The 16,433-nt window shown below is 36.8% G+C and overlaps 1 protein-coding gene across 2 annotated transcripts; it reads right to left on the bottom strand.

Annotated features, from left to right (window-relative positions):
• Window positions 1-209: 209 nt before the first annotated feature.
• GJA5 (gap junction protein alpha 5) lies at window positions 210-15,985 on the bottom strand. Of its 2 annotated transcripts, none has more exons than XM_058186381.1 (2): window positions 15,750-15,985; window positions 210-4,614 (listed from the first exon to the last, which is right to left on the bottom strand). In XM_058186381.1, exon 2 carries the CDS (start codon window positions 4,587-4,589, stop codon window positions 3,486-3,488), a length of 1,104 nt encoding a protein of 367 aa, XP_058042364.1. In that variant the 5' UTR covers window positions 4,590-4,614; window positions 15,750-15,985; the 3' UTR covers window positions 210-3,485. The 2 variants fall into 2 exon arrangements, with proteins under 2 accessions (XP_058042364.1, XP_058042363.1); XM_058186380.1 differs by lacking the exon at window positions 15,750-15,985 and adding an exon at window positions 10,388-10,757.
• Window positions 15,986-16,433: the final 448 nt, after the last annotated feature.

A 16,433-nucleotide genomic window follows, 5' to 3' on the forward strand; every position in this document is an offset into this window, starting at 1 on the left:
GGAGTCTTTGTTGAGTTTGTTGTAACAAAAACAAATGCAGGTACATTGTTAGGCTTTCCTCATTCCAATGATGAAACAGAACAGTTTCCATCATAAATTAGAACAATGATGGAATTTGAAGGTCTGATTCTGGGGTGACGGGGATCCAAAGAGGGCAACCACCTAGGCAAAATGTTACTCTCCAGTTAAGAAGAGAAATGTGAATAAGACAAGTTTTAACCCAAACTTTATTAAAACATAACAAGCACAGTACATGATCAAAGATAACATGCATCCTCCCATCTTGGGTTTACATTACAGAGGAAAATAGACCATAAAGAAAGGTAGCTTAAAAGCAAACTTTTTCAGTCTTCTATCAAGTCCTTTAACACAAAAACATACTCCCAGTGCCCTTGGTTTCCTTCCCAGAAACAAGAAGAAAATACTTACTTGCCTTGAAAACAGTGAGAGCATTAATTTCCTATCTCTTCAATCATTTGTACACCATATATAATGCTCTGTAAAGCAAATATTTTTGGAAATGAAGTAGAACACATTTTGACAACTGGAAAATGAAATATTTCCTTCACTTAGTTCTCTATCGGTTTGATGCTTAAACTATTCTGGTTCAAATTTATTTATTTATTTATTAATCATATTTATAAATGAGCGAATTAAACCTTAATTGTGTGATATTGGGTGGAACATCTACTCGAAATTACAGGGTTCACAGGCTTGTTAAAGGAGAATGTAGCAACCATATTTGACCTAATATCCCATAGTAAAAAATAATCCCAGTAAAAATAGACAAGTGTGAGTGGTTTAACAAGTAAAAGTGATTCAAATGTTCTTAGAAGATGTTCTTAGAAAATCTTAGGAGAAGGAGCAGAGCCTTTGGCTTCTTGTAAATAAATTCAAATATTTCTAGCCCCTTTGCAACTTGAAGTTAAATGTTTGAAGACCAGAAACAGGTGTTTCTACTTCTCAAAGCTGCAAAAAACACTACTATTACATGAGGATTGTAGATGTTGCATGAATTTAGATTGTTCTAGAAATGCTATAAAATCGTTTATCTTTCAGTCACTTCACAACTCCTGAACACGAATCTTCTGATTTGGTTGCTTAAATATTTTCTTGACTTCTTTAGTTGCCTGACAATGCCTCCTGGTGCTACCCCAGTTCTCATTTTCCATCAGTGTCTCCTGCTTACCTCTTTCACCACAGCAATTATGCAGCAACAACCAGAACTGACTTTGATCTGACTGTTAACATCTTAAAAGAGATCTAGCCAACTTTTTAGGCATTCTGTGACCTCAACAGGATCATGTCCATAAAATTCCATCACTAACTGCTGAAAATCAATAGTATATTTCTGGCTATTAGCTAAAAAACTGCAGAAGTCTTCAGAGTATGCTTAACACATTTTGGTTGAGAGAAAATGGTCCACACCTGAAACTGTAAAGAAATTTCCTCAAAACTTCATGAAATTTAAAAACTCCATTTTCCAGTGGATGTTACGGCATAATTAACAGCTATCTTCCTATGATTCCCTCATACTGAAAAAAATTACTAAAGAGAAACATTATGTTTGGATGTGATAAGATTGTCTGCCTCTGTGATCTTGTTTTCTTTTTTGTTCCTTGATGTATTTTGGTCTAGTGGCTATGTTCCCAGCAGCAGTAACTTAAAAATGGATATAGAATATCATATTTAAAAAGCCACAATTTATTAGTGTTCCACAGAGTATTACTTCATGTTTCATACAGGAATATTAATTTCAGTAGAAAACTTTTTATATCAATATTTTTTTTTGAAATAACAAAGTATTTTTAATTGCTGTCCCCCTGAGGTGGTGTATGAGGCCATACAGAATTCAAGATTTATTATAGACAAATACATCAAAAATTCAAGTAGAATTCATTGCATTTCAATTAGTACTAGCATGGTTTTCTATATAGTTTTGAAAAAAAAAGAAAAAGCAATGTTTTAGTTTTCTAGAAGGGAGATAGTATGCTGTGGTTCGAAATGGTCCAATGATTTTAAGAGAGGCAAAGAGGCCTTGGCCCCATGTTTGCACTATAAGAATTTGAAGTTACACTAACATTCGAGAAGCCAGTGCTTGAGCTTCATCTCGAAGGAGAGAAAAAACAGTGCTATATACCCCACCTTTCAACTCCTTTGAACACATCTCACAACATGATACTAGCTGCAAATTTAGTTTGCAAATTCCACTCAGTAACATTCCCACACAGCCTACCCCAAATCCCTCACAAAGTGTTTTCAATCTGATCTATTGTCTTCACATCGGTTGTCTTTAAAACTCAGAAAATGGAGGACCCCCCATGAGTCAGTCAATGCTCATCCTCTAGTTTATCAAAATGAGAATATCAAATGTAATTCAAGTGCTCCATCTCCTGAATTGCTATCAGCTGTGGAATAATGGAATCCCCTCACCTCCCTCCACACAAAGATGAAATCTCAGAAATTGTTACAGTCTTTTTATCCATGTGTTTTTAGAATATGGGTTTATGTGCTGGCAAAACAATCTGAAAAACAGCAAAGCTGAAACAGGAAAGTACAATCAAAAGAAAAAGAAAGAAAGTAAGCAAAACATCTGAAGTTGTTCAAAGACTTCTTATCTATTCTGCCACTGTTCCATTTTTGTATTTAAATGCCCCCATCACTTGTTAAATTTCTTTCTAACTTTTTCCAATAACTGTATCCATGTTTGCAAGGGGACCATGGTGGTTGGATTTGATGTGGGGAAGGCATAAAGAATAATGGATAGTGAAGAGTCAAGGTCAGTGAAGGTTGAACTTCTGTGACGATTGGTAACAATAGCTAACCTGAGCCCAGGAACTGAGAGGAAGGTTAAGACAATAGTTATCACAAGTGAGAAAACAGACTGCCCAGAAAGTCTGCAGAATCTCTGTGATCTAAAAAGAAAAAAAAATTCAAAAGATTTAAATACACCTGAGAAGAGTCATAAATAACCAAACTTGATTCACAAAAAGAGATTACAGCATGAATCCATTCCACCTGGAACCAATCTCACAGAGGATTGTGGAAATGCCCTGAGTTTTTCTTCAGAATTATAACTTACTCCTTTCCTTTGTCCAATCAAGGATTCTTGAGAATTGTTAATTCTGTGCAAGGGCTTGGAACAGAGACTCCTCAGCATTGTTCCCAAACTGTAATTTCCAGAGTTCTTGGAGAAGTTGCAATGATTATACTGTTTTAACAGTGCTGGATTATGAGATAATCACCTGAAGTATAAGAACACCATGTAACTAATAAAGTTACTTTGCTGTTTTGAAATGAAAAAGTTTTTATTTTGGAACAGTAATGGATTCAGAGCATGCAAAAAGACATTTTGGAATATGTCAGCTAAATGTGAGTTAATAAGCTAATTGATCCAGAGTTTAGACTGACAAGATTTCAAAAATTTAACTGCAGACATTTGCCATAACAACTGCTTCCCTTCTTCTAGCTCTATTAGAAGCACCTCACACTGACAAATCATCAGACCTTGCCTTACTGCTTGTGTGGCTAGTTTTGCTGAGTCTGCGTTTGTTCTGAAAGTATCCATTTGGTATCAGATTCAGTGCAGAATTTACAGTGGCTTCTGGATGTTGCATGTAGTTTAATTGGATAAAGGGGGCTTCTCCGCCTGAATCATCTGGATTGTGAACCCTCTCTGTTGCAAAGTTGACCGTGTTTTGCTCAGAGGCCATTTTGTTACTGAAGGGGCTGATATATTTCCCCGTAGGGTTGGCTAAACACTGATTAAAATCTGGAGGAGGGGTGCAGTTTTCATCTGTCTTCACTTGAGAGTCTCCCTCCAGTTTGCCAATTGCTGGTGTAGGGCTGATTTTCTGAGATAAGGTGTGCTTAGCTTTCTTCCATCCTAAGTGATACAGTTCAGCCAGGCTTAAGAAGAGAGAGAAGGCTGCTACCACAAGCATGAAGATGATAAAGATGTTCTTTTCTGTTGGCCGAGAGATATAACAGTTGACTGGATTAGGACAGGGCTGCCGGTGACAGACATAGAGGGTCTCCAGAAAGATTCCATACAGCATATATTGCCCAACAATGAAAGCAATCTCCATGGTGGTACGGATTAAAATACTGCAGACATAGGTGTTCAGCAAAGTGCCCTGAAGAATTATTCTCCCACTGGGTTCATCCCAGCAGGACAGCTCTACCTTCTCTGGCGCTGGGTAATCCTGCTGGGAAAAAGAGTCACACTTGTTCTGGATTGACTTTGCTCCTTCCTTGGCCTCCTTAAGTTTCCTCTTCTCCTGCATACGGACAGTATGCATTGCGTGACCCATGTATAACAAGGATGGTGTGGAGACAAAGATAATCTGAAGGACCCAATACCTGATGTGGGAGATTGGGAAAGCTTTGTCATAGCAAACGTTCTCACAACCGGGTTGCTGGGTGTCGCATTTGAAATCGGACTGTTCATCTCCCCAGGAAGATTCTGCAGCTGTGCCCAGGACAAGCATCCGGAAGATAAAAAGGACAGTCAACCAGACTTTTCCCACTACTGTTGAATGTTTATGGACTTCTTCAAGGAATTCTCCTAGGAAGCTCCAATCACCCATGTTTATTCAATTGGGAGACTGGCGTCTGAGGGCAAAAGAGAAAAAAGGAGTTACAGTGAACAATGTGTAGGGCATGGAAATGTCTTCCCTAACTGAATGACCTCCAGATATGTTGGATTCTAATTCTTTTATAGATGGCCATTAGCAATGCACTGATTATTAGAGTTGAAGTCTTTCTTCAACTCTTTCTTCATTATTAGAGTGAAGTCCTTCACATCTAGATGACATATTGTGCAAAGCAGTCAAGCCTTTGCAAGTGGCTTTAAAAGACATTAAAGGCATGAAAGTATTACCTTAAAATGCAGATTATCATAAAGACAATAAAGGAAGCATGTTATTTGTTTGCCATGTTTTAATTTAAATCAGTGCAGCATAGAAAATAGGTTCAAAATATCTTCAGGGGGTAATACACCCTTTGATGTTAACCTTATTTGTTCATATTCCTAAACTTTTAGACCACGGGTGGACATACTTGCCAACTTTAAGACTTGTGGACTTCAACTCCCAGAATTCCTCAGCCAGCAAAGCTGTCTGAGGAATTCTGGGAGTTAAGGTCCACAAGTCTTAAAGCTGGCAATTTTGGACACCCCTGCTTTAGACAGTGTTTCTCAACCTTGGCAACTTTAAGATGTGTAGACTTTAACTCAGGGGTGAAAGGTAAAATTTGTTACTACCAGTTCTGAGGGTGTGGCTTGGGGGGGGTAATGTGACTGGGTGGGCATGGCCATTTTTTTTTAACTTTTAAAAGCATTTTTTCTACAACCTCTTTGGCCGAAGAGGTTGTAAAAAAATGCTTTTAAAAGCCTCTGATGATCAGGCAACTCAGCTGAAATCGCCAGAGGAAGATGTTGTAGAAAAAATGCTTTGAAAAGGTTCTGACGATCCCAGCTGAGCCCCGTGATCATCAAAGGCATTTTTTTTTTACTTTTAAAAGCATTTTTTCGGCCCAAGAAAAAATGCTTTTAAAAGTAAAAAAAATGCCTTTGATGATCACGGGGCTCAGCTGGGCATGGGGGGGGGATTTTTCCTACCGGATCTCCGAACCACCTCCGCCATCGCTACCAGATTGGGCGATCCTGTCTGAACTGGGAGCATTTCACCCCTGCTTTAACTCCAAGAATTCCCCAGTCAGCCATTCTGATAAACACTGCTTTAGGCTATCCCATATGCACCATCATCCCACCGGTTTTCTCTAGTGGCTACAACATATCTGGATAGTATGGGAAGTTAAAACAATGGTGGCTCTTTTTCTCTCACTATAGCAGGGTTTCTCAGCCTTGGCAACTTTGGTAACCCCCAGCAACCATGGCTGGGGAATTCTGGGGATCAAAGCCCTCACATCTTGCAAAAGTTGAGAAACTCTGAACTACAGAAGGGCCAGGTTTCCCTGTGGAACTCTAGTGAAGAAAGACTCAATTCTTTCTTAGCACTGTCCTCCATGAGGGCTTTTCAAGCTGCCCATCTCTGATTCATTAATACAGTAGATTTGTCTTTTCTTAGTTAAAAGAAAAATGACAGAAGATGAATAGGAAAACATGAGTTAGCGTTTCCAACTGAATCTATTTTATACCGTTTGTCTTATTTAAAGGGTTAGATGTTGCAGTCTTCTCTTACACACCCCCATTTTCCATTGCTTCTGCCATCACCGCTTCTTCAAAATGAAGAGAGAATTAAAAAAGCAAAGATACAATAGCTACAGAACATCATTTGCTTGGTAGCAGTGGTAGGTTGCTACCAGTTCCCCCCGGTTCAAGTGAGCCAGTAGTGGTGATGGTGACATGAGAGCGAACTGGTTCGCTCCGACTGTCAGCTGAGTCCTCCCGCCCCTGCACTATACCTCCCTATATTTATTCATTTTAAGCCCAGCTGATAGGCGCGGCAGAGTGGATTGCCACGGCTCAGCTGTTCTGAAATGCAATGCGCCTGTGCACAGCGAACCAGTGGTAACACTGGTTGAAACTCACTGCTGCTTAGTAACACTACACACTCTCCATCCAGAGAAACACGGCTTATTGTTTTTAATTGACTGATTTTTCAGCTGCACTGGAATTAGAATGCTCGACAGGTGTTCTGTTTCCAGATTTATTTCAAGCATTTGTAGCTTTAAATAAATTTCCGACACTGAAGTTCCAATGCATGCTGCTGAATACTTGAGAAACTAGCTTCAGACTCTAACCAAAGGATAATGCTAAGTGGAGATAATGACCTTGGGTGTGAGTGTACAGAAGGCTGCTGCCCAGATGGGTGTTAGATCTAGTTTTGCTTGTTTGTTATCAGTGACTTCAGTGTCAAGTTAACCAGTATATGACTAAGCGTGAAAATCTTAGGGCTGGTACTAAATTGGGAAGTGTTGTGTATGTGAGGACAGCCAAATAATTTTGATCAACCTAGAGAGATTAGGACATATTGACATAGTTTTAAGGCAGTTGAAACAAAAGGCTACAGCCGATGTTGCTGAATTTCTCCAAGTTTTACTAGTTTGCAGCCAGCAAAAGGGTCTTTTGCTCTTTTAAGAATACATTTTAAAGAGGGAGGATAATTAAAAGACAGCAAATAGCAAAAATACAATGCAATCTTTTTCCTCAGAAGAAATACTTGTGTTATGTGCTTATATGCTTAAGCTTTGCAGAAAAGTGTCACAGAGTGCATGTCTTCTGTCTTTCATGTGATACTGTTTGGTTAATTAAAGAAACAACTCACAGCTTAAGATAAACAGTAACTGCAACTTAAACTAGATTTTTCCAGAGCAGTAAGAAAGTCCCCACTCTCTTTGTGTCTCTAATAATAACCTTCATTCCTAACTCTACCTTTTAGGATCCCTTTATCTCTTATTTCTCCTTCAGAATCTTCCTTGATTTTATTATCAATTTCTATAACCATTGTGGCTGGTCTATAATATCTGCATCCTTCATTTTTCTCCCTTTTCTCTGACCAAGGTATCCCAACTGGAAATAATATCTCATGCATAAAATAAAGTAGGTTCTAGTCCAGAAGAAACCATTTAACAACCTCCAGAGAGCCAGAAACACTGGGCTGCAGCTGGTGCACACACTGTCAAGTGTGAAATATATCCACATTTGTATAAGGATTTTTTTTCTTGCATTATTGTGTGAAGGATTGAGGATACATCCAAGAACTAAGGAAGAAAAATGTCAGTCTCTTTCTGTCCAATCTCAAATGTGAATTTGCAAAAGAGTGACGAGTACAATATTTTTGGAAGTTTATTCTTCTAGATTCAAGGGTCCCAAATTTATACCAGATACGCTTTGATTTATGATATAAATTGGGAATTGAAAGCATTGAGGAAGGGCTGGGAAGGGATACTGCAGTTGATGCTTCAGTAGCATTTGTGCATGTGTTCTGGAGCAGTGGCAACACTAATTCTGTATAACCAACTACATTATGAATAAAATTATGATCACTCCATTAATCACACAGTGTAAGCCGCCCTGAGTCTTCGGAGAAGGGCGGGATATAAATTCAAATTTAAAAAAATCCATTGAAAATATACTTTATTCCCACCTCTGGTATGTTACATACCTGGACAGGTATATCTTCATTATATGTAACAATAATTCCATATTTAAATTCAATTGCAACTTTGCTTAGTTCCTAAGATTTTTATTTATTATTTAATTTGCTGCTAAATGTCGGAACAACATGATCTGCAATTTATACATTCTACCCAGCATTATGGCTCTCCAAAAATCACTTCCCCCCTCTTCTTTCTTTAGGAGGTCAGCAAATTTATTGGTTATGTTAATATAAACAAAGAATTCATTTGCTGCTTTACCAAAGAATGAAACACAATTGATTCTTCTTTAGGACATATAAACTGTACATTGTTTCTAATTTTTTTTTTAGTGCCATGTGACAAAGAAGACAAGGACAGTGGAAATATATGTGTGAAATCTGCCCTCAAGCCAGATAGAGAAAGAAAATAAATAGCACATTATGTCATGTTTCTGAATCCTTCTAGCTTTAGTATTCCAAGAGCAAAATAGAGGAATAAAAAAAGAATGCAATATTTGTACTTGGCTTAATTCCCAAGTGATCTTGAATCTCATCATTCTGAACTTCTCACACCAAATTTTTGTTAAAGCTGTGAGAAATAAGTTTGTCTAACTAGTTATGTCTTTTATACTTCCTTATTTTATTACCTAAGAGGTGATCACATTTTTCAATCATTGTTTCATAATGTATATATTTCAATCAGTGCTAGGGCAAATGCTATATTTAAAAATATTTTCAGAAGAATTCATATATGCTGGCAGGAACTGGCTAACCATGTGTAGTTTCTAAAGCTGGGGCTAATCTTGGAAATTGAAAAAAAAATACCCAGAAAATATCCTGTCCCCACCTCTCCAATTATATGGAGCCATATTTGATGCTGAGAAGAATATTTATCTGCTAACAAGCTTTTGACTGATTAAGCCTTCAATGCAGTCTAGTAGTTGGAGAAGCATGGATGCTAGAAAAATCCTCACTATTTCACGAAATTAAGCCACACCTTCTTCAATTCCTGCTCTTCTTTCTTAGATTAATCTAATCTGATATTTAAAACAAATAAAAATGTCCTGGAAATTCCAAAATTATATTTTTATTTATTAAATTTATTTGCAGCCCATCTCATTTTGAAGCGGCTCAGAATATTTTATTTGGTATTTGTCATTTTCATTCTTTTGGTTTGCTTTTTTTTATGAATTGCAGGCAATACTAATTCAGTGGAACTTTTGCTTCTGATGAAGCAAACTCTAGCACTCTAGAAATACCAAGGGAAAATAACATTTTAAACCATACCATACCACATACCAGCAATGTGCGTGTATTAGTAGCAAATCTTCATTTTCTATGTACATTTTACTATAAATCTGATGACATAAGAATACAGTAAGAAATTATTGTATTCATTCTAGAGGATAAAGCTTATCTCTAGCTTGCAATTAATAAACAGTTGTGCTTCCAAATCACAAGAGAATGTGCTTATTGCTATCCTTACTGCTATTTCTAAAATTAAAAGCGTATGGGACAAAAATCAGCATGCAAATAGACTATTTAATAGTATACCTCTCTACATCATTAAACAGAAGTAAGCCTCAAATCAGGAGGCAGAAAGCTGTAGTCCAATCTAACCTCCTGAGCAAAAATGTATAGGACTGCACCATTTCAGAATTCTGCAAGCAGCTATACGCAAAATTCTATAAAATGCTTCCTTGTAATATTAAAATCCCCCCTCCAATAAAATTCATTAGCAACAAGAATCCATTTCTACAACTGCAAAGGATGGATCAATTGTATATTGCTATGGTTACGAAATATCAATAAGAGAATATATTTCAAACTTTACAGTGTGTTGTGTCTCCCAGTGTTCTGAAAGTACAGTTCTAAAAATATTATGCGATTTCGCATTGACTAACAAAGGGAACATAGAAATGAGAAATAAACAAAGTTAAAACATGTTAAATTACAGCACTGCTCTTGCTCATTTTTGAATTGCCCAAAGTTGCATCCCAATTTAGAAAGTGGGTTCCTCCAGTCATTCTGATATAAGCTTAAATATACATAATGAAAAGTAACCTGTTGTATTGCTAAATTAATCATGCTAGTGTACTTTAAAATATTCTGAGTGTAATATAAAAATGTCAAATTCTTATACTCTAAAAAGCTACCAGTTTACCCTCTTAATTGTATTTTAGAAATATAGCTTTCTTTCTCAAGACAGATGTGACTAATTTTTACCATCTCATTGCAATCCAGTTTTCTGTTTGTAATGATTTTCAAATAATATTTTTACTTACCTAACTTCTTATTTCTTGAAATTAGCTGTTCTTTTTATCCAGCATAGCGCTTCAGGAATTTGTTCAATATTTTATTCATTTTTTTCCCTCCATCTGCAGCTTGTCAGACATTTACTGTCTTCTCTCTTTATATGTGTATTTACTTCTCCATAATGTGTTTTGCTCACCCCTTTCCTAGACATTTTTTTTGGCAAAAGCAAATCATTCTATAGGTTTCTTTCTTCCTCCATGGTCTACATTTGCAGTTGCTCCTACATAAATACTGCTGTTTTGCAGGTTTTCAGTTGTGCTGTTTTTGGTTGTCAGGAGAGCAAGTACAGCTTGTCAAGTGTTCTTTGTAACTGAAGAACAGTGTGAATCCCTTTGCAGTTGCAGCTTTATGAAAAAAGTTTTCACCACTCATAAAGAAGAAGAATGGTTGATGTTAATGGGTGGGGCAGAAATATGTTGCCCCTAGTTATTTCTGAAAAACTCAACCAATGAGAGAACAATCCTTTATTCAGCAAGTCCTCATTTATCAAAGATGTGTTTCTCAGGGGCAGAGATAGATAAGACATAAATTAGACTGCATTGCTGGAAAGTTAAAAACAGAATCAGAAGTTTGTGGACTTCGCTGGCAAAGCAACCAGCTTAAGGACAATGAATGAGGCACCATTCATACTGAATCTTATTGCACCAAGATTTCAATATATTCCCAATCCCCTTCAACATAGCTTGCTTTTCGCCAACTGAAGTTTGCAAATGGTTTCAGGAACTTGTTATCAGCACCTGAGTGAACGTGAAATGTACCTACATATTTCACCAGATAACTTCAGCAGGGTCCTTTAAGATCATCTGGGATTCTTCAGACCTTGTGAAAACTGAGGAAGCAAAAGAACCCTCTGAGGCATGAACTATGTTATTGATGGACTCGATACATGTTTTTTGTAAGCTTGTTTGTACATCTGGGCAGTCATAATTGACTGGATTTAGGAGTGGATCAATCTTCTTTAAGGGAAGGGTTAAAGGGGAGGTGGTATGATATGCCTTTTCTAAAGAGATCACCTCTAAGTCCACCTATTTCTGACAACTATCAGCCAATTGCCAATTTTGTGGTGGTCTTTTTTTTGAGGAGAAGATGGTTCAGTGTCAACTCAAGAGGGTTCCAGAGGAAATGGATTTTATGGCTCTTTTGAGTAAAGATTCAGACTGGGATACATTCCCAGTTATCCTTATATTTCGTGATCTGTATTATGATCTAAGTGGAAGGTGTCATTCAATATAATCAATTTGCTATGAGAGTTGGGGCTTAATAATAGTATACTACTTCTAAATTTCCAGGTGCTATACAAGAGAAAGAGTAATCATGTTAGGCTTTGCTTCAGGGTGGGGTTTCAAAGTTCTTGATCCTCTCCCCCATGTTATGTAATGAAACTACACATTGTTATGTAATATAGATGTTAAGTAGTGAAGTTACATGAAGCTGCTGGGGAAGATAATCCATCAAGTTGACTGAAGTAACATTAGGTCAGACTAGAGTTATCATTCAATCCTATCTTGGTCCTTTGAGGCTGTAAGGGACTTGAGCCCAAAACAAGCTTAGGCTAAATCCCTTGAGGATGAAGTTATTGCATTTCAGTGATCATTCTGGCTCAACATTGGCTTCAACTTTGAATATGAAAGGAGCTGCAATCTTCCTAAAGCAGCAAAGTCAATAATTTTAGAGAGATCCTGTATTCACAGCTCCTGTTAGAGCAGCAAATGGAACTGGTAGTCAGGCAGATGTTTCCCATTTAGAGGACCTACCTGGGAAGCTGATTAGAGATTGTGCCAAATGCAGGACCTGATTCTTGCAGACAGCATTTAGCCCAAAGCCCAACAGTTTTAGAGGTGTAGGTGGCTTATTTGTGATCTACAGTGGACTGGTTAATCAGAAAAGCATGTGTGAAAAGGCATATTAAGAAGTGAACACAGGAAGAAATGTATAATGCTAATAACGGGCAAAGGGAAAAACAAAGGAGAGGAAGATTTAATATATTGAATGAAATTGATTTTTAAAAATGAATATCATTTGTTTTTAAATATCTTATATTCTAATTAAAAAAGAAAAAACTCTTTGAAGCTTTGACAAGAAAACAGAGTTAACAAATAAGCTTTTAAACCTGATGTAAATATAAAATAGGAATATTCCTTTTATGGCACTTTGAGAAGAACGAGCAAGTTTGTGCAAAGCTGAAATTTAGAGCTAATATGGAAGTCTTAAAGGAAGGAAATGGTAAGGGGTTCATGGAACCAGGTAACAGATTCAGTGACATTATTGCCAGGCACAACTTTGATATAAGAGATTGTTGGTAAAATGACCTAAGAAAAATAGATCACATCACTCTTTTTCTTGAGCCAATTAGAAGCAAAATGTGAAAAAAGAAAAAAGAAAAGCCTTTGTATTCAGGCTGTGTTTATGGCTGAATTAGGAAGATAGGAAACTCGGCAAAAATTGGGAGGTGGGTAGGTGGTTTTTTTCTTTGCAGATCCAGTGCAGGACAATTGATTTTGCTCAATCTGTATATTGTTAAATCTTACAAAACGTGATGATGTTCCTTTTCAAGACAGTCCATGCAAGATTTTGATACCCAGGAATACCTTCTCACCACTTGAAAGAATGTCTAAAAGAGCCTACAATTTATCAATTCAAAAAATAATCTTACAAAACTATTGATTTGCTTATACCTTTCCCCCAAACCCAAGCCTATATACAAGACTATCCCCAGCTGTTTATCCCTTGTGACAGCCATTCACATCTATCAGACTGAGAGATAAGAAAGTGCCAAGGACACACAGTAAGTGGGGATATTCTATCCTGAGCCTGACTAGGAGGCTCAATGGCTAAGACACTGAGATTGTCGATCAGAAAGGTCGGCAGTTCAGCGGTTCGAATCCTTAGTAAAGGTCTCCTGCGTGAGCAGGGGATTGGACTAGATGACCGCCAAGGTCCCTTCCAACTCTGTTACTGTTAAAATCCACCTGTACTTAGATTGCCTTGCCTGGCATCTTAACTATTTTTTATTATTTACAATAAATATGCAGTATGATCCTATGCAAGTTGCTAGAAAGTATGTATCTTATTTTAATGGGAATGGTCCCTGATAATGTATCCTATTTATTGGTCAATTGTGCCAAAATCTGAAAAAGAGACAAAATGTGAACTGCTATATAACTCAGAATGAGGTTAATTTTGCACTGCAGTGTTGAGTTGCTTGTCTTTCATGCAACCATTTTCAATTGCCTTTGCAACAACATAATATGAAGTTGGTTAAACAAGACCATGTCCATACTTCAAGTTTTCATAACGAATCCAGTCAGGTGTTCTGTCAGAACAACAGATATGGCAAATATCTATGGAGATTCTCAGTCATCCAGGTCATGGTTGTCCCAAAGATCCTTTTTCAAGAGGCAATTGGACTATGTTTTTCCTTGAAGATGTTTCACTTCTCATCCAAGAACTGAAGAAACTTGTTGAATGAGAAGTGAACCATTTTCAAGGGGGAAAAAAGTCCAGTTGCCTCTTGAAAAAGAACTTTTGGGATAACCAGAATGGCAAAGGCCAATTTGTGTATTCCCTTGTTTCTTTGCTTCCCCCTCAGAAGCTGAGAAAGTAAGTGCTATTTACTTTCTTTTCTATGGGAAGGTCTTTGTGACAATGTGGTTTCCATCCACATGGTCAAAGAATTATGCAATGGAAGGAGCTTTAGAAAACATCTTGTCCAATCTCTGCTCAGTATAGCAGTTGCTTGTTTGTATTTCACTGGTACATTGATGGATTGGGGGGGAGGGAATCCATGTCATCATTTCATTGTTCTGTCAATCATTTGAACTATAAGGGAAAGTGGGAAATTTGCAATTTCAGAAATTTTTTGTGAATCTTGATTTCAAAACTGAATCAACATTCAAAATTGAACTGATTTGACATATTTATTTATTTAAATTTGTTGGCTGCCCAGCTTCAGTGGACTTTGGGTAGCATACAAAACTAGAAAAAATATATTACTTAATACTATATCAATTTATGAATATATTCATCGGCTTTTGATTTCTATTATGTACTTTTTCACTATCAAGTGATGGCTGTTCCTGCTAATCAACTATCAAATTTGTTAGTGCTGCTGGTCAGATGTCCATAAAAATTGTAACCTAATGAATCCTAACAGCCCTATCCATATCCCTTGTGTATTTAGTATTCTGACTTGTTAATAGATTTGTAGTCTAAGCATATTGCACATACTCACATACATACCCTATTAAAACCACTGGCTATAATGTGTATTACTCTTCTTACAGTATTATAATTATTTGGTAATTAAAGTTTTGAACTCTAAAGGAGATGAAAGAAACATTGCTTGATATGAAAATTACTTCTTGGTGTTAAAATCCAGACCGTTATCTTTATTCTATTTTCACTCTACATGCTTCTCTAGTCAGTCACTTTGCATAGCAACAGGAAAACAGACAGAAATTCCAAGTAATAGTTCAGGAGGTTCTGAAACAATTCAGATGATCTATTTTGTGTTATGAGCCAATATTAAGGATTTAAATAATAAAATGACAGGATACTTACTGGTAAGTAAGGGAAAACATATTTCTAAATATGCTGTCATGGTTTTTATAATAGCTATTGAACATAAATTCATTTTCCTCACTAATCCTCAGTCTTTTTATCATGCCAATCTCATGAATATTTGTCTAGTATAGGCAGTGTCTGTGCAGTTATTTGAGTGTAAATCCCACTTACTATTCTAGGACATGGATTCCTTCCAGAAGAGGCATCCATCATCCAGGCACTCCAGTTATTATTATAGTTTTAGGGGATCTTGCATTGTTATTAATTATGTTTCCCATAATTAATTCTATATGCATTTTTAAAAAATCTACAAAAAAATAATAATCAGAGAATTTTTTCTGGATTGGTAGGGCTAGGAGCCCCCCCCCCCAATCTGGAAGCCTCCCCCCCACAACTGCAAGACTGCAATGACATCTAATTTATCAGATTATCTTGCAGAATATACATTTGCAATAATACATTACTTGCCAAGCATCATGTAGCAATGCCATCTTTCAAAACTATAGAAATGCATATTTGTATTCAACAATATCTGCTAATTCTTGGATTAAATGTAAGTATGACATTATAGAATGAAATGGAATCCTGGACACATATATAAATACAGTTTTTTAATGTATTTTAAATATATTACATTTAAAAATATATTTTATATATTTTGACCCTGACAGAAGAAAACCATAACCACCAAAATTTTAAAAAATGCTAATAATAAAATTACTAATCTATTAGCTTTCAGATCTCTTTTAAGAGTTTGCAGGACTGTACCTTTTCTATTTATATCCAGTACGGATTTTTGTCTGATGTGAGATAAACACAGTTCAGGTGATTGCTGGAGCTCCAAGCCTTCTACTCTGGGATCAGCCGGCTGGCTGAAGGATCCCAAAAAATCTGAAAGAAGCAGAGTGGAGGGTCTTCCAGCTTCTGCGTGATATATGACATGTCCCAGCAGCTGTCAGCCTCCTATAGAGCCATCGCCATGAATCGGGATATAAATGTGGTCCCAAAAAACGTTATTGTAAGCAGTGACTTGGCTCCAGTCAAGCACTTCCTCTGGCTCTCAGCCTCTCTATTTTTAATGAAGGAATTCAGGGTTATCGCAAAGGAAGTCAAATTGTTTTCGGAAAACAATAGCAAAGTAACTAAATGTTTATTAGTTCCTCCCCTGAGGTCTGGGATAGACTTGTCAATTGGACTAATGTGATGTATGGATTATTTATTTTAAAAAAAAATACAAATTCTTAGGGCTCGCATGCCCAATTGGTTATACTTTAAAAAAACAACAACAACCCAGAATCTAAGCCATGCAGCAATTTAGCACTTCAAGTAAAATGTTAGCGACAATAAAGTGGCAGTATCTACACGACTGCGATATGATTTCCTCAAAGGCTAAGTGTTTACAGGCCCATAATGCTCACTTTTCTACAGTGTTTTCCCAGTTAAGCAATTCAA

The sequence above is a fragment of the Ahaetulla prasina genome, chromosome 5 (assembly GCF_028640845.1).
Source record: "Ahaetulla prasina isolate Xishuangbanna chromosome 5, ASM2864084v1, whole genome shotgun sequence".
In the NCBI taxonomy this organism is placed as follows: domain Eukaryota; kingdom Metazoa; phylum Chordata; class Lepidosauria; order Squamata; family Colubridae; genus Ahaetulla; species Ahaetulla prasina.